The sequence below is a fragment of the Saccoglossus kowalevskii genome, chromosome 2 (assembly GCF_978046115.1).
Source record: "Saccoglossus kowalevskii chromosome 2, keSacKowa6.1, whole genome shotgun sequence".
NCBI lineage: Eukaryota > Metazoa > Hemichordata > Enteropneusta > Harrimaniidae > Saccoglossus > Saccoglossus kowalevskii.
This window is the reverse complement of record NC_140642.1, coordinates 31,914,754-31,939,183: the sequence shown is the minus strand read 5'-3', so window position 1 is coordinate 31,939,183 and position 24,430 is coordinate 31,914,754. Positions and strand designations below refer to the sequence as shown.

Genomic DNA, 24,430 nt, shown 5'->3' with positions numbered 1-24,430 from the left:
AATGAAAATCAAACCAGTAGTTTCCAATGCAACCTTGTTTGTTACGGCAGATCATTTCGGGAACACATTCGTCATGCACTTATACGGCTCATATTATTGCATAAATTTAGAGTTATTAAAAATCAGATGTGGTAAAAGTAAGTGATATCCATATCTTACAAATCAGTTTCTAAATTTACACGGCACACAATATAATTATTTAGGTTTTACATAACATACATATGTAATGTTTTATTATTTCTAAGTGTTCTGATTGAAAACAGTGATTTTAATCTAGTTTCTTGTTTTATTAAAATTTTGATTTCTTTCATTAAGAAAACCTTTAATATTGGTTATAATAATCATTATATATATGTAATCACATACCTTCAAATATCTTATGAAATACGGAGGGGGGGGGCACTTAGTATTTGGAATGAGAATAATTTCCAAGCCAAATTACCGTGTTCCATATTGAGGTTTGTCACTCAAAACACCTCCAGGTAGAAAAAACAAATGGTAAAGGTGAGAATATCGCAAGTGTGATGTCAGGAACAATGGTATTTGCACTTTCATTCTTTAATGGTGTGTATGCAGTTATTTCCATGAGTCATCTGTGTTGCTATGGTAACTCACCCAAGTGTACAATTGACTAATTTGCAGTGATTGAAATAACTGTGATACAGTAGAATTACTAGGGAGAAATTTCCCAGGGGCCTCCATTTTGAAGTATTCTCAAGTTCATTAGAAGTAACTCGGAACAAAGACAAGTAATGTTTATAATGTATAATAATATAATTATAATTTTTTTTGTTTCTAAAATGTTACATAATTATTGAATGGTTTTCAACTTTTAGTATTGTTTACCCAGTACAAAAACCAGTCTGAAAACATGGCAACCGATGGGGAATGGCTCAAAAATTGCCACTTCCATGGGTGTTTGACACATTTTTTTTTTTTTGCGTAAAGTAGTTTGGTGAGGATACATATCTAGCATAAATTTAAACCAGATGGTAAAAGTCAAGGAATTCTGATAAGTTTTAATGGTCAGCCAAATACCTCAAGGAGTGTGAGAAAATAGCATGCCTGTGATCATGTACTTGAACTTTTAAACTTACATGTCATTGATACATTTCATTGATACATTTCATTGACACATTTTATTGATACATTTCATTGATACATTTCATTGATACATGCATTGTGTGTGTGCTACATATCCACCATGTAGAATACTACTTGAGGAAATGAATGGGCTGGAATTGTTGCATATTGTTTGTACGCTTTGCTCAGCCACAGAAGACAGCATGTGGGCAGATTTCTCTGATACATTTCTCCTGCTCTTTTTCCCTCTGAAAAATCAAAGAAAAAATTCAAATTTCCGCATGCAAAGGTGTTTTACATTTCTAACCCGACTTTAACTTTAAAATATCACTCCACACATGAAATTTCAAATCTGAAGTACTGGATAAATCCGGAATGTTGGTACACACACAAAACATTTAAAAACCCACAATAAAATAAAGTACATAGTTTAAAAAATTCAATAATTGTGTTTTTGTAAATTGGCCTTGAATTCAATTATTGTTGTAGTATTGCAGGAATTTATGACTGCAAGTTTAAGCACTGAGTTACATTGTGCATAGGGTGCTAAGGTACTCACCCTGTTCAATGGGCTTTTAGTCAGCTATTTAATACCTTGATAAAGCGGGTGAATACCGTAATCATCAAAAATGAATTGTTCCCATGGCTTTAACTGTTTTAAAATGGGTAGATTCATCATGTATGTACCGGTAACTAGAACAAAAATATCAACTTTTATTAGTATGTACATGTAGCTGACTAGGAAAACCGATGTATCGAGATTCACAGAAAATAAAATGTTTACGCTGCCTTTACACATGTACATGCATGGTATTTGGTTGTCTAGCCAAGCCATACTGTGAATTTACATAATCAAATTTAATAATTTAGTTAAACACGCTGGTCATATATTAAATTTTAATCAGTACGCCTGGTGGACATCTGTACTGCGATGGTACATCATGACTTTGATGTAAACATACTGGTACTTCATTCTCTGCAAGTAATAATCAGCTTATAGATCCAACAAATACAGTAATACTAGGTACACTCTTTGCTCTTAGTCTTAGTCTTAGTTGAGACCGATATTCAGAAAGATTGTACCCATTGAAGTAAACTGTTATTGGTCGAAGTCACTTAGGGAAAATAATACTGCATATCAACCGCAGCCACAAAACCAATAAGTATAGTATTATCCTGAATAGCGATACTGTAGAATACTTTATTTTCGCTTGGAATTTATTTTCGCTATTTTTGCTGAAGGGATGATTTCGTGAAAATAAAATCTAGTGAATATACTTTTTTTCCTATATTTCACATAATACTCATTCAAAATCAGTAAAAATAAATTCCATACAAAATGCCCAAAAAGCCTTTTCAGCGAAAATTAATTCCAGCGAAAATAAAGTATTCCACAGTATTATAAGACATTTTGTAACTAATTGGTTTTGGAGGCATTGAATCAGAAAACATCGCTGACATATTCTTAGCTGATTTTTACATATACTGAATGTTACTCTGAATGCTAAATTCTGTATTAAATGCAACATGCCAATAACTAATTCACAGACCAATATCTACTTTCTTAGAACCAAATTAATATTTCATAACGATAACAGAAATTATTTATGAAGAACTAACTTTATTACTCTCCCTGGACCTGCAACATACATGTGGAGAGGTTCTCCTAATGTGAAATACATGAATAAACATTTGATATCTTTTCTTACAGGTGATGATTTCTCAATTATTCAGCAAGAGATTCTAATGATGAGGGAATGCAAGCACCCCAATATTGTCGCATATTTTGGCAGTTACCTGCGAAGAGAGAAGCTCTGGATCGCCATGGAGTACTGCGGAGGTGGGTCTCTGCAGGACATCTATCACAGTAAGTCGATGTTTAGTTTTTTACTTTCTTTGTATTCGAAGTGCTTAAACCAGTTTTTGCTCTCTCTCTCTCTTGTGTCATGGTTTTGCTTTCCTTGAATACTTTAAGTCTGAAAAAAACGCTTTTTTCATATTTTTTCTGATCAAAGTCTGTGAACCATTCAGTTCGAAACTAACATTGTAGAAATTGTAGAACATGGTCGATGGTACAGCAGTTGGCGTATTTGTCTCGTATCAGGAAGGTTGTAGATCAGACTGTTTACCCAGTAGTATATAAATACAGTCAACCCCCAGCCTTCTAAACAGGTGATGTTTATAGATTTAGAAGACTGATTTGTAGACTTGCAAAATCACTCGGAAGAGAAAACATCGTGTGGAAATGTCGCCTGGCACAAAATGTTTAAAATGTTGGATCGAAATTTTAGCGAGAAAACAATATGGTTTTTAAAAGTTTTTACTATGCATTATAAGTGAAAATATATTTATTTAACCTAGCTGATTTCCTTGTTGTGAAACTGACGAACACTTTCAACAGGAAATAACTAGAATTCACTTGTTGCGTTAAACAATAGTGTAAACAACAAATCCATTTTGATGGTGGATGCTATCGTGTTTTATGAGTCAGAATGTATCTATTACAAAACTATAATTGCCCTACACTTTGTTCTTTAAGCTTTGTAATTCAGAATACTAAAAATGAAGCAGTGCGTTGTGGAAATTATTAAATACACGAATTGGTATGTTTTTGTTTCTGACCAAGGTCATACACATTTTTCGAAATCATTTATCACAGTAACAAGATATTGGCGGATACAATACAAGTATGCACATACCAGCAGTTTTACACTGACTGAGACAGACATAGCCTTGAACGGAGTGTTTCCAGGTCACTTTCCCGCTACCTTGTGGCATGTTGTATAACAAGGTCTCTCGGGGGGGGGGGGGGGGGGGGGCTGTTACGGCATCTATCACAACATTGGATCAGTTATGATGAACTATATTGTTACAACTGTAAAATTATTGCAATGGATTATTTTAGTTTGAGTTTATGGAGCGAAAAATGGAAAAATTTGATTTTTGCATTCTTAACGTTGTTATTAAACAAAATGTGAGAAAGAATTTATTTTTCTGGATTGTGATACCATCCAGCCAAAATAGTGAAAGATAATTGCCTTGTATTGCCAGTAAGGAAAGACTTGAGAAACCAGTATGCAAGCATTCGGGAATTAAATTAAAAGTGAAGAACTCACATGTCTTGAAGTGATCAATTGGACTTTTATTATTAGCTTTCATAGAACTTTGCAGTTTTTATTTCCCGTTGGTTGTAGACCCTAACAGAGACTAATGATTTGGGTTTTATCCATTCGCCATCATGTGCCTTTACTGATTATGCTAAAATTTTGTAGAGAGGCAAGTCACCTCAACTTGTTTTTTGTTTAGTTGACCTTCAACAGACTGGTTGCCATTTTATTTAAAAAACAACACCGAAATTAATTTTTTTTTTTCGATTTGATTCATAATTGACAACTGGCTGTCATTTTGTTTTTTTTATGTTTGTGTTCTACTCATTTGTCTGATACGCTTTAACAAACAAACAAACACGGTTTTCAATTTGGTACAAGGGCAAAAGATAATATATTACTTCACTTCAATTTTGGATTTAAATGAAAATTTGTTTGACTGGAGGCCATTTTAGTTCCAAAAAAAATGTATTATATACTTATCATCAATCATTTCTCAACATGCTCTGGCTGGTTTTATTTAGCATTGGTATGAACATCACATGTGATTGGTCGAAATATTTACTTATTTTTCCCCGCTGACTCATGAAATTCACTATAAATGTCTTTCTCCCATGTAATAAAAAATGGTTTGCGATTGTCACATAAAAACACCTTAAAAATTTACTATTGGCACATTGTAATTTAATACTTCAAAAGCAGGAAACCGCTTTTATAGAGGTATAGATAAAAAGTAGGTCATGTTGTATTGTTCTCATAAAACAGATTTGTTCCAGTCTACTACTGGCAGTGTTTTTGAAATAAATAAATTAAATGTGTTGGGAAAAATTTAACAGTGTAATATACAAAAAAAAAATATTTTGAGAAATATTCCCGATTTGTATAATTGTGATTCTAGGCAGTGTATTACCTGGCTGGAGTGAAGCTGCACTAAAGATTTAATCACAATGTGTTTTTACATGACTGTAATATACATCTGATCTGTCATCTACTCTTTTCAATATGGTTGCCTTGGCCTGCTTTCAAAACAGTGTTCTTTTAAGGTCTCATCTTTCCAGTTGTCGAATTAAAAGGAAGTCATGCCTTTGTTGTTTGTATGCATGTATAACCAAGATGAGATGCAACTCTGTATGAATTTGAACCTTGAAAATTATGTATTGAATTATTTTTAATGTTTATTCTATGTCTAGGTTGTTTTTTTGTGCAGATACTGAAGCTGTTTTAATTGTTGTGTTGTAGACGTTAATTTAAATGTTTTTTTTTTTTGTTGCATTTAATAGTCTACCACACGCTGGGAGCTTTGAACTCACTCACTAATTCCAATCTGGATGTTACAACCAGACTGTAACGCTCTGTGTGTGTTTTTTTAAGTATTTGACTAGACACGAAAATGTATTTATAATAATAACTTTATTACACTACTAAAAAACCTTCAGAGGGTTTTTGTATGGTAAGGAACATAAATACATACAATACATAAGAGATAAAAAAATAAAATGTTAGTAAAATAAAATAAATTAATTACTTTCTGTGGTTTTAAAAATTGTGCTCTTTAAGTATTTTGCTAAAGCTATATTATTCTCCATAATCTTTTTAAATATGGAATTCACATCCATTGTGTAAATATTTATTGAACACTCATCAAACAGTTTTTTTCTTTGTTCTATATAGCCAGTACAAAATAGCAGGAAATGTTTTTCATCTCCTAATGCTTTAGTGTTACATTTATTACAGTGTCTATTTTCTAATTCTATTTTGGGCTTTGTTCTTCTACCTAATTCTATTTCTAAGTTGTGGTCACTCAGACGGAATTTTGAAAGCATTTTCCTGAGACTGAAATTTGAAATGTTTTGCAAATAATTTTCCATATTATAGCTTACTTTGAATAGTTTGTATGTTCTCAGTTTTGTTCCCCTATTTTCATTGGTTTCACTGAAATTTAGTTTTTCTCTCCATCTTTGAATATAAAACTCAGATAGTCTGAGTTTTACTTTTTTTAGTATTTGATTCCAATTTTCCATATTGTGATCATTTTTTATTTTAATTAGATCATGTCCCAGTGTAGCATTAATAGTCCTTACCCAGTTTGAATTAATTTTTATCATTTCATCCAGGGCTAATTTTAAAATGTGATTATCTGGCAGACTATATAGTCTATGGCAGTATTTAATTTGAGCCAAATTAATTTTTAATTTTACTGGTAACCTACCAAGTTCTGCTTTCAAACCACTAATTGGCGTCATTTTACTCACTCCTAGGATAAACCTGTAAAAATGACTGCAAACTTGCTCTAAACTGTTACTGTCAGTTGTGATTTCATTGGCCCAGATTTCTGCACCATACATGAGTATAGGTGAAATTAATTGGTCGAAAATTTTCAAACTAAGTGCTGGTGAAATTATTTTGTGGTTTAAGACTGTTTGTCTGATGCTGAAAAGAGCCTTCAATGATTTATTTTTTAACATAGATAAGTTTGTTTTAAATTTCCCATTTGGAGTAAATATTGCCCCTAAATAGCAAAACTCGCTAACAGCTGTTATGTCTTGGTTGTTGATTTTAAAATTCATGTTTTTAATCAGTCTGTTGCTGCAATTAAATACCATGACTTTAGTTTTCTTTACGTTTACTTCTAAATTCCAATTTATACAATAGTCATTTAATTTGTTCAGACAGCTTTGTAGGCCGTCTTCCGTTTCTGAAATAAGTGCAAGGTCATCTGCATATTGGATGCAATTTATAGGTTTCTCGCCCATTAGAACTGGTTTATCAATTTGATCCCCAAATAATTCTGGCAGATCGTTCAGAAAAATGTTAAATAAAGTTGGTGATAAATTGCAGCCTTGCTTAACTCCACAGGTAGACTGAAATCCATCAGTTATACCCTCTGACAATTTAATTTTATATTTAATATCCTTATACATAGATTTTATTATTTCATAAAAGTTCCCCGTGATACCACTGTTTTGTAACTTCAGAAAGAGTGCATCCCTCCAGATGCTGTCGAAAGCCTTTCTAAAGTCAACAAAACATGTGTATAACCGTCTTCCAGAACTGCTGCTTTTATTTTTATTATAAATTGTTTTTTCAACTGCTGTTTTTAACAGGAAAATTGCGTCTGTCGTTCTCCTGTCTTTCCTAAAGCCAAACTGCATGTCGGTAAATAAATTATTTTCTTCCAAGTATGTGGTCAATCTTTGATTCATTATGCCAGTAAATAGTTTTGAGAGACAACTTGTTAATGCAATAGCTCTATAATTACCAAGATTTAATTTGTCGCCTGATTTGTGTAGTGGAACAAGAATCGTAGATTTCCAGGTTGCAGGAAATTTTCCACTATCTACAATACAGTTGAAAAGTTTCTGTAAACATCTTATCATTAACTTATTTTTGGTTTTCAACATTTCATTGGCAATGCTGTCATCAGCAGCTGATTTATTGTTTTTTAGTTTGCTAACAGCGCTAAGAATTTCTTTGTATGTGATATTTGAGTTTAGATATTGGTTGGGAATTTGTCGCATTTCTTTTTCTATAAGATTATTTTGTAACTCATGATTTTTAATGTTTGTTTTATTATAGAGTTTTGAAAAATGATCAATCCAATTTTTTCCGGATATTGTTGTGTCTTGATTTTTGGTCTTTTGATTACGTAGGCTTTTCAGCACAGACCAGTACTCATTTTGGTTGGCACTGTCCATATGTTCAAGTTTGGACACCAACATGTTTTTATATTCTCTTTTTTTATATTTTATAAGTTTTGTATAATGCTTTTTAAGAGTATAATATTGGTGTTTGATATACGGGTTGGTTGGTTGTTTTGTTAGCAACTTAGAGGTACTAATTAATTCCCTTTTTAGTGTAGAACACGACTTATCAAACCATTGTTGTTGTTTTGGTTGTTTATAGTTTTTATTATTTATTGTTCTTTTATTGGTTACTTTTTTAAGGCAATTATCTGCTGCATTAATTAATATTTTGTTGAATTGATCTGTTGGTTCATTGACATCACTGTCTTTGAAATCATTGGCAAGGTAGTTTTTGAACATTGTTTCAAAATTTGAATTTTGTAACATGATTTTGTACTTTTGCTTTGCCTCAACGTCCCAAATGAATTTTTTACAGTGCGGTTTCAATTTATTCACAAGCTTTGTGTTCTTGGTGTGATTGTAATTTACAGTTAGTGAGAAACCAATAGGACAATGATCTGACAAGTAATTAATATCATGAATTTTAAGATAATCAATATGTCTGTGTAAATCCTTTGTGCTAATGCAGTAATCAACTGTACTTGAACCGACCGGATTATGACAGGTAAAGTTTCCATTTAAATCACCTATCTTCCTACCATTGGCTATTAAAAGATTATTTATAGTACAAAGATCGACTAATTGTTTGCCAAACTTATTGTTAGTTTTATCTTGGGTGTGCCTTTTTTCAAAATTTTCTAAAGTGTAATTATTTGGAGTGGGTACATGAATGTTATCTCCAAAAGCAATGTAATCAATTAGATTTCCAGTGCGACTATTGAAATCACCTGTTATAATTACCTGGCCCTGATTGGAGAAAACTGTTATTTCTTTTTCTAAAATGCCAAAGTAGTCAACATCTAAGTGATAAACCGAATTTTCGGGTGGAATGTATATACAACCCAAATAAATATCATTTTCTAATGAGAAAAATTCCTTGTCCAATTTACACCAAAGGAAGTCGTTAATTTCAGACTTTATTTCCCTCAGCCCTCCCCTCAACCCTGATTTAAACAAAATTGCCACTCCCCCAGAGTTCCTCCTACTTCTAGCTGATTTGCATTTTCTGTCTGTTTTAAAATAACTATAACTATCTAATACATCTAATGAACTACTATTACTACCTAGACTACCTAACCACGTCTCTTGTAAGCACAAAATATCAAATTTCTTTAAAATAGAAGTAAAATCAGATTCTACACACTTAGCACCAAGGCCGTGAATGTTCCAACTACCTACATTAAGATTAGTCTGCCTAATACTGTTGACAGTTGTTGTTTTCATCATTATTCTATTCTCCACGATACGGGGTTGCAGGCCACAAATTTTTGTTTTTTAAATGAAAAGTAATAAAAAAATTTAAAGTAAAATATAATGACATTGATAATTACTTAATGTTGTGATGATGATCTGCTGGAATATTGAAGTTAAATATTAGTAGTTGTAGTAGTCATGGTTTATAATTCTATTGTTTGTCTGCCTCTCTGATCGTTGAATGTATTTGTTGTCTGTATGTTGATAGCTCTTGTTTACATGGTCATCTTCATAACCTCCACTGTGATAGTAAAATTGGTCAGTAGCTGCAGGACTGTAGTGAGAATCTTGATGATCATTATCATATCGTCGATGTGAATGATGTTTCTTGGAATGATCATAGTAATATGCACTGTCGTAATGGCTATTATGGTCATAGTAGTTTTCACGATTGTTGTGTCTGCTATGGTACTGAATGGGACGATTGTATTGTTCATCATGATGTTGTATGTAAGCCTGGGTATACTGATACTGATCATGGTTTTGGTTTCTGGAATTATTATTCCAATCTGATCTTGGTTGATAAGACTTGTGTTTGTCATATTTGTGATACTGTTGTTGATCATGACTACCAGAATTTCTCGTTTTCTGGTATTGAGGGTGAGTATTTCTCTGGACATGAGCAGCTGTGCGTTTGATGTCAGCTACTAGTAGACTGGTGCCTTTAATGTTAATATGGATTCCATCACTGGAATACATATCCTTAGCACTGCTTAGCTTCCTATGTTCCACAAATAAACAGTTCATAGTGTTATTGCATTTAAGTCTGGTTGTACTGTTTATATCATCTATCACTGTGTTTATGTTAGCTTTATCGTTGAACTGTGGTAGAATACATGACACTGCTGTCAGCCCACTAAACTTTCCAGTGGCACAGTCAATTAAACAGTTCATTTGTTGACCAACTGACTCTGCACTTGTTTTCTCGGATACATCATTAGTTCCAACATGTAATATCACCATTTTAATCTGCTCCTGGTTTGTGACATTGGATATATAGCTGGATGCCTCAGAGATGGTTGATGTGCGAATTTTCTTCACCTTTTTATATTTATACATCTGATTAGGGTTGATGTGTTTTGTCATGGAATCTCCAATAATTAATATGTCAACACCCTCTAAATTATGATGGGTATGTTGTTTCAACTTGGCCACATCATTTTGTTTGTCCTTGATAACAATTACTTCTGAGGTAGTAGGGACATAGTGTTTTATTTCAGCTTGTAGGTCAGTAGAGGAAGTGTTTTCGTCATTAGCACCCTGTAAGCAGGCATACCGATTTTGAGTTTCAATTGGCTCTGGTTGAATATTCTTAACATCTGATGGTTGAATATTCTTAATATCTGATTTTACCTTATCCATTTCCTGCTTCCATTCCTTAGAAAGTGAGTCGGGCGTGAAATTGACATGCAGATCTCAAAATTTTTATTTGTGCTCTCCCACATAATATATATATATATATATATATATATATATATGTAAAAAAATAAGGAAATAATTTATATTTAGAGTTGCGTTTATATACCTTTCTTTTATTTTCCATCCAGTTACTGGTCCTTTGACGGAATTACAGATTGCGTATGTATGCAAGGAAACTCTGACAGGGCTGGATTACATGCATAATGTTGGGAAGATGCACAGAGACATCAAGGTGAGTTAGTGGTCAAAGGTCAAAGGTCATAGGTCATAGACCACTGCTCCAGATGAGACTAGTGAAATCGATGTAGCCTAGTATCGGCGACTATTGAACAAATTTTAATTCACTTTACGTTCGTATGCTTGAACGGATTCTACTCAACAGAATTATTAAATTAATCGATTTTTATCTATTATTCAATAGTTTATTTAACCTCTTTATGTTAAAAAAAAAAAAACTGATCAAGTGAAGTGGAAAATGTCAACTGTTGTTAATGTTTTATGCATGGTTATTAACACCAGCTGTCCGAGGACACCTACAGCACACGCTCCATTTATTTCTAGCGTGTCGTTCTACCTAGATATTATGTAATTCAAGGTGCTCAGTGTATGCTTAGAATAGTTGGTTTGCTTCAATCATCGCAATCATTTTTCTTTGAGGAGGCTTCAGGTCTGCCGTGGCACTATGTTGGCTCAAATGATCTTTACCTTATTTCTGACTGCTGTGTCCACTGATTGACCTTTTGACCTACTGTACATACAATTTTATTTCACAATTGGTAATTTTATTTTGTTTAATTATCCTGTATGCTGTATTTCTTTTCTCGCCAAATATTTTTCAATCAAAGGGTTTAAAAAAAAAAATCCCATAATTCCCATAACGTGTAGCCAAATTGACTAAATGTTTATTCTTGTTGTTGTTTTTTAAAAAATAAATATATTATCATACATAAACATATTATCAATTCATACATGCTAGATTAGCTGTATTTAGAAACCCACATCAACCGAAAATTGTATATATTGGATGCTAGATCATTAAAATAAGTCTCACAAATAAGACCATAGACTCACCTCTGTCATTAACATATAAAGCACATTCGCTTTTAATAGTGCAAATCAATATGGTCGCTTCAGAAACCGTCCACAGTACGTGATGCGGTGTGTGTCACTCACACTGACTATTCTCATGTGTAATATTTTATGTAAACAATTATTTTTATTTTAACTGCAGGGCGCCAATATTTTACTTACAGAAGAGGGCGACATTAAATTGGGTGAGTATAAACTGAACACATGATGGGAGGCGAGGTTATAAACCTCACAAGGTCAAAATAGACTTTGCCACACACAGACTTAATGTTGTTGAAAACCCAGAAAACTAAAAGAAAACTGTATCAAGCCCTAAACATTAACTGGCATACATAATAAAAACTTATATGCTAACTTTCTTTCTTTCAAAAAATAACACGAAAATGAAATATATTTCAACTATGTCCTTCTATCGCTTTTTAAGGGCAGTCTCCTCTGCTTTACCCTGTTGGGATCTCATCAGAGTCCTGATAATGATATACCAGTGAGTTCCGTGACCTACTTATGCCAAGTTTAGCCCAAAAAATAATGTCCCTGATGTTTATATGTGAGTTTGGAATGTACATCGAGCTAGTCCTAGAAAGTATGTAAATGTATAAGAGAGCTTACAAACTCGGTGAATATTTTGAAATATTTTACGAAATTAGTCTTTTCACTTTTCACAAGTCTATCCTAATTTTAATTTTTTTTTATGGTTAAGATTTATCCGCCATTTGACCCCTCCCCCTCCCTTTTACACAGATGGACTTGATGTTCTCTGATTTCTCCACATAATAAGAAAGAAGATGCTAGCCCGCACTCTATCGCTAATTGGCAATGTTAACAAGCGCTCACAATTCTATGTTGCCCATAAACAATTTGTATTTGCTGCGATCCTCTCGCACGTCATTGATGATTTATTCTAAGACCGATTCGCAAATCTCCTGCCATTTATTGTTCAATTTTCAATTACTTGCTAAAGCTTTGATGGTCTGGCAGTAAGTAAGATGAAATACGAAGCTTTTTTTATGAGTTTTACCTTTGACATTTGCATTTTTTTCTGCACAGCTTGCAGAGTTTGCTTCTAAGTCTCATAATTGCGTGGGGGTTGGGGGGGGGGTGATTTGGTTGTATGCAATCTTATCGTGGGCAATCTGTATATAAAAACCCATGTCAGTCATAATTATAATGTTCTAAGCATAATATCGCATTGTGTTTATCGATTCTAATATTGTTCATTCAAGGATGTATTATTTTATCCCTGGAACAAAAATGTCCGGCTTTATGGCTAACTCTTTATTGGGGGTGGGGGTGATAATAAATGGAACAGTCTTGGCCCAGTTAAATGGGTAGATTAATATATATATGTACACGATAAATATATTAAACGGTAATTTGTTTCATTGTTCGTATTCTTTTTGTAATATCCTAAGACTTAATGAAAACCCAGTTAATTAATTGACTGTCAGTTGTATGGATTACGAGAAAATAAAACTGAAAGGTCAAGTGTGAATTCACTAAATGTATTACTTATTCTTGCCTAGAGCATTGACAAATAGGTTTGATTAATTGATTGGAACATATAAGCTGGTCTGTGTGTACAGTGTAATGTATATACATATTATTCTCTTTTGTTTATTTATGTGTATGTATCTGTTCGTTGTTGCAAGATTGATTTAATTTTTGCTTTCGTGTTGACACGTTTTTTTGTATGTGTGGTACAGCATGTGAATTTCATCAAAAAAAAACACATCTACATTGTTTGTTTGTTTGTCTCTTTTGCAGCTGATTTTGGCGTTTCAGCACAGATCACGCAGACTATGTGTAAAAGGAAATCGTTTATCGGTACGCCATACTGGATGGCACCGGAAGTAGCGGCAGTTGAGAGGAAAGGAGGGTACAACTATCAGGTGAGTGGGAGAGAAAACTGCGAGTGTTTCAGTGAAGTCAGACTTGCCTAGAAACCCGGCAAGTGTTTTTAGGGGTCAGCTCAAATACCATCAACTCCCTTTAGTCTCTAAAAATCATTACCTTAATTATATTGTATTACATTTGATGGTTTATAGCGGAATCGTTTTGCGAATTTGTTTCTTCGTCTTTTGATTACTTCTTGATTAGTTTTTCAATGTGACCCGACAAACAGTTGAACTTGACACTATTTTGTTCATGTTTATTTTTACTATTATTAGTAAATTTTAAATAATGACAGATTCATATTATCACATTGGTTTCTCTGTTGTCTTATATACATGTAAGAAGATAAAAACAAAATGGTTGTAACCCTCTGTTCGTGAGTGTGAACTATTAAATAATGTTCATGTGGGTTTGCTTTTTTTTTCAGTGTGACGTGTGGGCTGTGGGAATCACAGCTATTGAATTAGCTGAGCTTCAGCCACCTATGTTTGATTTACACCCGATGAGGTACGTTGACCTTTCACAGTTTACTGACGGAGAACTTTATTGTTTATTAACATAGCAAATATATAACAAAGCAAATATGTATTCCACTTTTGACATCTAAACTATACTGTGTGACACACTTTCAGGGCGCTCTTCTTAATGTCCAAAAGTGGATTTGTCCCCCCTAAACTCCGGGACAAGGAGAAATGGTCGCCAGTCTTCCACAATTTTATCAAAATGGCATTGACGAAAAATCCCAAAAGGAGGCCAACCGCTGATAAAATGTTACAGGTAGGAGAAATAATGAAAGTTCTTTTGTTTTTTAATATAGCAAACTATTTTTGTTTTGTTTTCTGCGTCGTGTAAATATCAGTAATTAAAACAAACGTTGTACTAACACTAAAGTCCCCTCACCAGAAACACCGTTCTGGGTTTTTCAGAAGTGCACATGAACTAAAAATTGCATTTTGTATCTCAGATCATATCCAATGTCCGAATTTTAACACTAACTTGCTTTTGGTTGTCATCTTCAGCATCAGTTCTTTACAGTATCTCCGGAAAGGTTGACGAGGAGGCGAGCGTTAGAACTGTTGGACAAAGTCAACAATCCCACTAACAGTGTATTCACTGTGGTTGATGACGACGACGACCCGGCAGAGGTGAGCGTATAAACTGAATTCATCAGTAACAATGCCTTGTCGCTATAGATATTATATCTGCATTTTGTTCCGCACATAGTGTTGATTTGTTTACAAAAATTCACTAAGATTTGTATTAGAGGACTTCCCGATCACAAGTCCCTCCCTGAGTATAAGCCCACCCCTCTAATTTTAGACATTTAACGAATTGAGGACATCCCTGGTTAATAGTCCCAGTGTGTTTTTACCGGACGTTGATGGCACTTATTAAAATATGCATGGTGAACGAAAGATGTAATTTGGATAATTTTTTTGTGGATGGTAAGATGATTACAATCTTAAACCCCCTCCCCCCCCAATAATGTCTTTCCGAGTTGGTCCTCGGGTATAAGCTCATCCCGTATTTGCAACAATTTTACATTTTGAGACCCCTTGCCTTATAACCAGGGAAATATGGCATAAGCCATGCGTCTCTTTTGCTTCGGGGTTGACTATATATTTAATGTAAATTACATATAAACAATGAATTATACAATAATACCATGTACATCACGGATGCAGCTTCTGTTTGTAGATACTAACATCCCCACATCATCATCTTCTTTCTCTTTAACAGCCTTCAAATGACGTACCTCATCGCATTTCTTCCAAAAAGACTGGGAAAGACAAACAGAGGCCTCAGTCAGAAATAGACAGTAAGTGAGCATTCATGTAGCATTCATGATCGTTATTGTTTATGATTAGGAGTTTCCTGCATTCGAGTCTTTTCTGATAATAAGAGCAATCCTCACCTGATTGTTCAGTGTGACACAAATTCAGATCGGGGTATTAAAGCTGCTGGTCCGAGCTTTGTTCACTTTAAGGTTACTTTATTGTGAACTTTGAACTTTCCGTGTGCATTTGTGTTCACTCATTTGATACGATTCGATACAATTTGCCATGATGATATTATGATAGTGAAAAATGAGATGAATGAGCGAGTTGCACGTAATTTTGGTTGCATGAATTACATCCCATTTTTTCCCCTCCACAGTGGAGAGCTTGGCGCTTGAGTTGCCGCCAGTGAGAGAAACGCAGATTGAGAGAGATGAACCGACAGTGTATCAGCCTTGGCAACCAATTGAACAAGAACCTATCATAAGTAAAAGAAAGTGAGTAAAACTGTTAATGAATACTTTATTTCAGCATTAACTGGTGAGTTACCGCTTGTTTCGGTTGATTTCAGCCGAAATCCTGCTAGTGTCGAAAATGTGCATGTGCATGTGTATGCGCATGTGTAAAGTCCTGTCAATTTTAGATTCTTGCTTCAATGCAGGTGCACATTTGACACGCAAGCTAGGTACAAAACCAGAATATATCTTGAGTGGGATCGTAGTAGATCACTTGCCACCATATGGAATGGACTGCATAGTTTGATATTAATGTATATCTACATAGTTACGATAATAGTACTTATATTCTGTGTAGTGATCGGGATCTCTGGCTTCAGCTGTTTGCCTTACTTGTGCCTGACTGGTTTGGGGAATGCATGGTTGGGTTTCCTTTCCTTGTTTCCTTGTTGCAAATAGTCCCGACACAGGGTTACGTCATTCGATATTGTGATACATGGTATGGTCTTACGTGTGATAGAGGCTCTTTCATGTTTCCCCTCTGTCAAAATACTTTACAATCTACACTGATAAAAGAAAGACATAAAAATTAATGGTATCTCACGTTTTTGGATTCAGATTTGTTGGTTACTGTGATATGCCAGTATAGGTTGTCAGTGCGTGTTGGTGTGTAGCATGAGTAAACTTGTAAACCATAAATTTGTGAAGTTTGGTCACAATTTATGTTTGTTGTTTGGTGACATCTCATATGAGCATGGGTAATTTGTAAGGGTGTATACATGTTAGGTGGGCTCATAACAACTCCATGGCAAGGTTACAAAGGTTTCACTATGTTTTTTGTGCTGCATGTGGAGTTATTCAAACACATTTCGTTTGGCATGGTGATGGTGTATTATTGTGTGTGCTGTTCTGTTTTGCATACTGATGGTGATGAAGAAAATGCATCTCATCGACCCAGCAGCACATCAGCATCATCATTTTTTTTTTTTCATTACATTTTGTTTTTTCATGATGCTCATCATGTCAAATTGTTTTTTCTTTCTTTCTTCCCTTCACCATGGCAACACGTTTTACCCAGGAGTCTCTTAGCATCAGTTGAAGAGGAATTACAAAAACGGTATGCAGTGCATACTTTTGCTGTGTATATTTTTCATTTGAATATAGCGATAACTAGCGATAACTAGCAAGTCTGATATAATCAATTTTGCGGTCCTCGTCTGTTTATAGTTAGTTTATTGTGTTAGTTAGTACAATGAAAGAGAGAGAGAGAAAGCAAGCAACGAAAAGTGGTATTCCTTCATGGAATTCAAGTATGGTTTATTTTTTTTTAGCAAAACCATCACTAGTTTACTTCTCTCTCGGGACATTTTACCCTTCTGTACTCTCGGTGTTTAATTATTTAAAGTTTGATAATTAACAAATTCTAACATTTCTTTTTTTTTTTTGGTGTGTGCTTCATTCGTCGTTTAATATTCTAATAATTCTCTGAGACATTGAGAACCCACTTGTTTCATTCACCTCATATTTTCTTTCTTTCTTCTTTCCCCATTCTCCATTCTGTGTGTCGTCACCACTCTACACGTATGCATGTGTGCTCGTTTTGTCAAATTATGTCTGTTTTCTTGTGGCATGATGTTACGTGCAGGGGTCACGAAACCAACAATTTAACAGAACTTGAATTGGATTATGAAGTTTGCCAACAGTAAGTAGTATGATTCTATAATGAAATGCAACAAAAAATTAAAATATATATTATGCACATTTTATGCAGTGTGAACGCAACCACTGTTTTATTTTCGGTTTTTTAATATCTCTTTTTTCTTGGTTTCTTCTTGTTTTTTTTTTTTTGCTTGGTTTGTAATTTTCTTGGTGCTCTTTGGTTGTTCCTTGATCTATTGCACTTATTGTAGTTGATGCATTTGCACGTATCAGCTGCGACTATTTATCATTGATGGTTAGAAAAACATATGATCCCCCCCCCCCCATTACTGCGCAAGGTACGGTAATTTAGAAAAACTGGTTCTAGTTTACATGATGCATTGTATAAAAACTTTTAGAACATTTTATAGTGAGCTTCAGCGAGATGCTGATGACATATTTTTGTATTCTTAAGTGTATTTGCTGTTTGACGCTTTGTGAACTAATATGTTCCAACGAAATATTTTGCGTATTTAATAAATAAAAAAACAATCTTTTCAGAATTTTGGACCATTTGAATATAATTTCCTGATTGGCCACAGGTCTAAGTTTCTGTTTATTATAAATTATGTAGGTTTTATTTTGGGTGAGATAACAAAAACTTTTATGTCAAAGGGATTGAGAAGATAGACTAGACAATTTAGATACAGCGACATGAGGCTTGTGATTATTATGTTATGCGACTAATTACCACTACCCCCTTCTTTCCTGCAATATATGTTCATAGACTAGGATTGGTTTTGGATTTCAAAAATTTGATTAAAATGTAATTAGCATTTGAGCACTGCACTTTTACTTTTACTTTATTTTTTTTTTTTTAGTAAACCTCTACATGTTTTAGATATTTCTTTTTTTTTATAAGTAATGCACTTTATCGATGCGAACTAAAAAACTATCATGGTATAAACTTTGATAGTTATAAGTATGTTAATATTTTTGCTGTTCATGTCGTTACAGAGAAACGCTTCCACAGAGGCCTCCTACTCTACCTCCAAAGGTAAATGTCTAATAGTGAATATTCATAAAGGGACAGTGGCTGTAGTTTTTGTAGCAGATTTGTTTTGTTTCAGAGTTTAACCATGAGAAGGCTATAATCTCTTTATTTCTATGTGCGAACAATTTCTTGTACATATATATGCGTATTACAGAATTTTACATGTTGCTGACTGTCCGCTTCACAATTCATTTGCAATAGCTTTGGGAGACCATTTAGCACAATTTAGTCATTGAACTCCCTAGGTTGGCACTTTTCAGTGATTAGGATTCACCAGGTTAGCACTGTTCAGTTAACAGGACACTCAGCTTAGCACAATTTAGTTATTATAGGACTCCCTAGGTTACCACTATTCAGTTATAAGGATCCCCAGGCTAGTGCTTGTAAATTGTGTTCAGAATAACACATGGATATAATCTTTTACAATGATATTATTTGTGCATTTTATGGAAAATTCAATAAAAAGGAAAATTTTGAAAGTTACAACAATTGTGATTTTAAATCTTATTTTAAATATATTGTATGTAGAGCTCTTGTTTTCTTACTTTAATGTGGATATAGTTTCAGTTTTGTTGTGTAGTCTTCGATCGTTAAAGGAGCTTTGATTTAAAATAAATATTAAATGAATCCTACTAATCTACTGTTGCATATATTCCTTTGCATTCACAGATGGTAAAGTTCCAGATGCCGGATGACGTGGAGGAAGCACGAGACTCTCCAGAACGAAAGAGGCGGTCGAGAGGGACAAGCACTAATGGAGATGCACCTCCACCAGGCACCACAAATGGTGACGTTGTGGACGAAGCCATGGCAGCTGCAGAAGACAAACCTCCCCAGGTACCGCCGAGAAAACCCAAAAATGAGTTTGTGAAAAAAGAACCTGGTGAATCCAGTAACGGTCTTCCACCAACTCCCAAAGTTCACGTGAGTCTTCAATTTATTATGATTAAATCATGCATATCAATTAGGTCATTAGCATGGTTTAGTAGAATGCATGTGGATAGTGGAGAAAACTGCCACTGGATTTTGGATTGTATTAAACACAAATCATTCTGAATGAGGTGGAGGCTAAGATCCATATTCACAAGTCTTCTGAAATAATTATTATTTGGTTAAAAATCAAATTCTAAAATATTACTCAAACCTGAAAAATGTACAGTACATTCAAAATTAATTCAAATCTCTTTCTCACCAGATGGGAGCTTGTTTTTCTAAAGTTTTTAATGGTTGTCCATTAACAATAAACTGTGCCTCCAGCTGGGTGCATCCAGAGACGAGAGGTAGGTGAAATTATTGATTAAATCATTTACGTTAAACTTGTGGAAGATAGAAATGCTATACCAGTAACCGCTGTCCTGAATCACCAGTAACAACACCATATTGTCATAATTGTCAGTAATGGGAAAACCTTGCATTCTTGACCTGAAATTGTCTTGATATCATTTTTCAGCACAATATTTATTATTTGGTTGTGAGGAAGGCATTTATGCGCTTGATATGACGTTACTGCACGATTCTGCTATGGATCAGGTAAGACTCGCCAAAATAAGTACTTGAGTCACTATTCACAGTATTTGCTCCAGTTGATATGGACGTGAACTATTGCATAATATTGTATGTTTCATCTTTGAAATGTCCCTCTGGTAATTACATAAGTGCATGTGCTTTTAATTGACCAAATACAGTATTACTGTGAAATGACGAATTTTTACTGGGTTTAAATTTTGCTGATTTACCATTTTCAGGCATATTCAGTGGGTTTTATAATCACGGTTTTATCATTTAGATAATATGTCCTATACTAAATTTTAAATATTCACTGGGTTTTAATTTAGCGCATTTTCCAGTCAGCGAAATAAGCAAAATTAAAACCCAGTGAATAATTAACCCTTTTACAGTATGTATTTTTTAGCGCAGTAAGCTTTTTCACTTTTTCTCATTTTTTTCATTCACTACCTCAAAGATACTCAGGCTTATGTACATAAAGTATTACTGTAAAATACTTTATTTTAGCTGGAATTAATTTTCGCTGAAAAGACTTTTTGTGTGTTTTGTATGAAATGTATTGTAAAATATACAGTTGAATGTAAAATATAAAAAAAAAGGTATATTCACTGGATTTTATTTTTGTCACTGAATCATTTCTTCAGTAAAAATAGCGAAAATTAATTCCAACCGAAAATAAAGTATTTTACAGTATTATGTACAGTATTATTTGGCGAACAAAACAATGGACAATTATGTTTTTCAACTTCACTAATTTGAAAACTTATTACAAATTAAATTGTTTGTCTTAATTTACCTAATATACTTCATGTTAGGGCTGTTGCTTGTCATTTGTTCTTGTATATGTGGAAGAAAATTACTATTTGGTTTAAAAATAATGAAATTTCATCATTTTGTTTCATTCTTTAGATTTTTCCAAGGAGGTGTACATGGTTGTATGTAATAAACAATACAATGATGTCTCTTTCGGGTGAGTTGTTCATTTCTTTTTGTCTCAAAATCAACTGTTCCCACCAAACAAGAAAAAACAAAAACACTTTTGTTCAGTTTCAGCATCAAGAGCTCTGAAGTGTGTCCAACTTATTAGATAGTAGACTAGTATGCAGAGATTTGTGAAGTCTGACTGACATATTTTTTAACTGGCAAGGGAATACTATTCCTTTATGATCTATAAGCAATAATAAAACATAAGGGTCACAACCTTGTTTTTGAGAAAAAGGCACATTACGCAGTTAATACACAGGTCTGTGAAGAAAAAAGTAAACCAGTGAACCAGAGAGAGCGCCCGCCGATCTGAATGGAACGTTTAAAAGTCACAGTCGTATACAAGCCATCGTCACAGCACAACATCTCTTTAACGAATAGATGAAATCATTTTAGCTATTTCTTTACAAAACAATCTTCAACGAAACTTACAAACATTACGTAGAAATATTCAGACCCTAAAATTGTATCTGTTAGAAAATTCTACCAACAAGCAGTTTGGCACTACTAGTTTTTGCAGGAGTGAGTTCTTCGTGTGATTTTATTGCGTTCAAAATTTTCCCATTTCAAACTGCACATACACACACACACACACACACACAAAGTGATTTCTCGAAATGCATACTAATTAGGTACCTTGTCATTGATAAAAGTTACTTAAAACATTTTGAGCAATAGTACTAGAGTGAAATATCAACAACATCAACATTCCTCTGCATTTTCCATAAATTTCGTAACTTACTATTGATCACGTTGAAGAATAAACCTGTGGATACTTTCAACAGTTAGATCAAAAACGTGTCTAGAAAATACACTATTAAATGAATTTTTTGATTATTTTTTCAGCTCAGTGATAGAATCAGTCGCTATTGGGAAGCATTTTGGCACAATTTTACTGAAAAGACAAGTTTTTCATAGCTCATGAATATTAATCTTGCAAATTAGGGTAGAAATAACAGAAAATCAGCCTTTCAAAAATGTTATTTTTGAAATAGTTGGAATAATGGTTTGCGGCATACTAACACATGTGTTGATGGATTGTTTCCTCGTGTGAAATAGCTTCCACGTCGACTTCACAGAATTTGTGATGTACAAACCACATACCTGTACTCGCGTTTTCTGAGAACCACTCTTTTTTCCAAAGAGATTCCTGGAATTATACTAAATCCACTTGAGAAAAAATAAATCTAAAAAATAAAACATTTTTGAGATGTAAAAATGTAGTTTCTCTATTAAAATTGGAATTATGCTCACTTTTGGTACGTGCATGTGCCCCATTTTGTGTGTACATCTCAATAGTGGAACTGTTACGAACATTACCGCTAAGAATATTCGCGTTTTGATGTTTCAGTTACACATATGCCGCTTGTAACTTTGCCCCTTTTGAACTCCAGTGAAGTTTTCCCTGCTACAATATTACTGGCTTGCGAAATTTTGCTGCTTGCGAAATTTAAGTAGTTTTACAGTACTCGTGTATTTCTTCTCCCGGATGGTTGACGATTATCACCTCACATACATTCGGTATATTTACATCAGTATTAAATGTACACGGCCGCTACCTTTCAAATCACCAACACTGCGTTTCAAATCACCAAACATTTTTACTGCAAATATATTTTGATCAATCATTGTTTTATTATTCACCATTATTACTGTCACCATTCCTTACTTGCCTCTTTCTCTGTATCATGTTTATTTTCCTAGCCGCTGAAACTAACAACGTCATTGTCGCTTTTCAAATGTGAAAATCATTGTGTTGTTTTGTATTGTATTGTTTTTGTTTGTTGAAACTGTCAGTTTTATATGTTTCTCTCACCTACTTTTTTTTTTCTCATTTCCCTTCCACATTTGATTCTTCAACACATACTGCAGAAGGTAATTTTAAAATTTTCATCATTTTGCTTCATTTTTAGTCTTTGACCTCAAGTGATAATAAATGTTTGCATGTTAAAACGTCTGTCGGTGCCAAGCTGTCTCTTAAGGTGCTTGTGTGTAGAAATCTAACAATTATATTATTTGTTGTTAATCAGTAGTGGTGCTTCTAAATCTTATTTTGATTTTTGTATATTCTTCTATGAAATCATGAATTAGCATTCATTGTTCATGTCTCCCAACCCCTTTTTAGCTCCGCTGTCGACTTTGTCGAGCGGCGCTTATCATATGAGTGATTGTCCGTCGTCGTCCGTGTCAATGTTTTATTTTTTCGACTTCTTCCTGAAAATTACAAGCCTGAATGCTTTGATACTTGGTGTATATGTACCTTGGGTAGACCTCTCTCAGATTTGTTCATTTCATGATGATATCTTCAATTCTCTAATTTTGGTGAATATTTTTGTCATTTTTGGTAAAAAGTGATATTTTCAACTTCTTGTTAAAAACCGCAAATCCAATTGCTTTGATAATACATATAAAGGTACTACATGTGGACCTCTCTCAGATTTGTTCATTTTGTAATGATATCTTTAATTCTCTTTTTTTGGTGACTATTTTTTTCATTTTTGGTAAAAAGTGATATTTTCAACTTCTTGTTAAAAACCGCAAATCCAATTGCTTTGATAATACATATAAAGGTACTACATGTGGACCTCTCTCAGATTTGTTCATTTTGTAATGATATCTTTAATTCTCTTTTTTTGGTGACTATTTTTTTCATTTTTGGTAAAAAGTGATATTTTCGACTTCTTGTTGAAAACCGCAAGTCCAATTGCTTTGATATTACGTATATAGGTACTACATGTGGGCCTCTCTCAGATTTGTTCATTTCGTAATGATATCTTCAATTCTCTAATTTTGGTGAATATTTTTGTAATTTTTTGTAAAAAGTGATATTTTCAACTTCTTGTTAAAAACCGCAAGTCCAATTGCTTTGATATTACATATATAGGTACTACATGTGGACCTCTCTCAGATTTGTTCATTTCATGATGATATCTTTAATTCTCTAATTTTGATGAATATTTTTGTAATTTTTGGTAAAAAGTGATATTTTTGACTTCTTGTTAAAAACCTCAAGTCCAATTGCTTTGATATTACATATATAGGTACTACATGTGGACCTCTCCCAGATTTATTCATTTCATGATGATATCTTTAATTCTCTAATTTTGATGAATATTTTTGTAATTTTTGGTAAAAAGTGATATTTTCGACTTCTTGTTGAAAACCGCAAGTCCAATTGCTTTGATATATTATACATATAGATATTACATGTGGACCTCTCTAAGATTTGTTCATTTTCTAATGTTATCTTCTGTTCTTTAATTGTCATGTGCATTGCTAACGGCGGAGCTATCTCAGCCAACAGGCTGCTTGTCTTCTACTTAACGTAACTATAATGTGTTAATTGCATTCATATCATAGGTTTCTA

The 24,430-nt window shown here is 33.7% G+C and overlaps 1 protein-coding gene across 4 annotated transcripts in view; it reads left to right on the top strand.

Annotated features, from left to right (window-relative positions):
- The window catches only part of LOC100377469 (mitogen-activated protein kinase kinase kinase kinase 5), a 45,589-nt gene that overhangs the window by 14,832 nt on the left and 6,327 nt on the right, over positions 1–24,430 (top strand). The window contains exons 3-18 of one of the 4 annotated variants that reach the window (XM_085494361.1): positions 2,795–2,950; positions 10,795–10,898; positions 11,898–11,940; positions 13,520–13,644; positions 14,076–14,155; positions 14,281–14,425; positions 14,668–14,793; positions 15,389–15,467; positions 15,806–15,923; positions 16,960–16,998; positions 17,527–17,583; positions 18,537–18,576; positions 19,243–19,497; positions 19,769–19,853; positions 20,024–20,103; positions 20,989–21,049. In XM_085494361.1, the coding sequence (XP_085350487.1) occupies positions 2,795–2,950; positions 10,795–10,898; positions 11,898–11,940; positions 13,520–13,644; positions 14,076–14,155; positions 14,281–14,425; positions 14,668–14,793; positions 15,389–15,467; positions 15,806–15,923; positions 16,960–16,998; positions 17,527–17,583; positions 18,537–18,576; positions 19,243–19,497; positions 19,769–19,853; positions 20,024–20,103; positions 20,989–21,049 (1,593 nt within the window). The remainder of the gene's footprint in view (positions 1–2,794; positions 2,951–10,794; positions 10,899–11,897; positions 11,941–13,519; positions 13,645–14,075; positions 14,156–14,280; positions 14,426–14,667; positions 14,794–15,388; positions 15,468–15,805; positions 15,924–16,959; positions 16,999–17,526; positions 17,584–18,536; positions 18,577–19,242; positions 19,498–19,768; positions 19,854–20,023; positions 20,104–20,988; positions 21,050–24,430) is intronic. The other 3 variants (XM_085494366.1, XM_085494370.1, XM_085494373.1) reach the window with 3 other exon arrangements.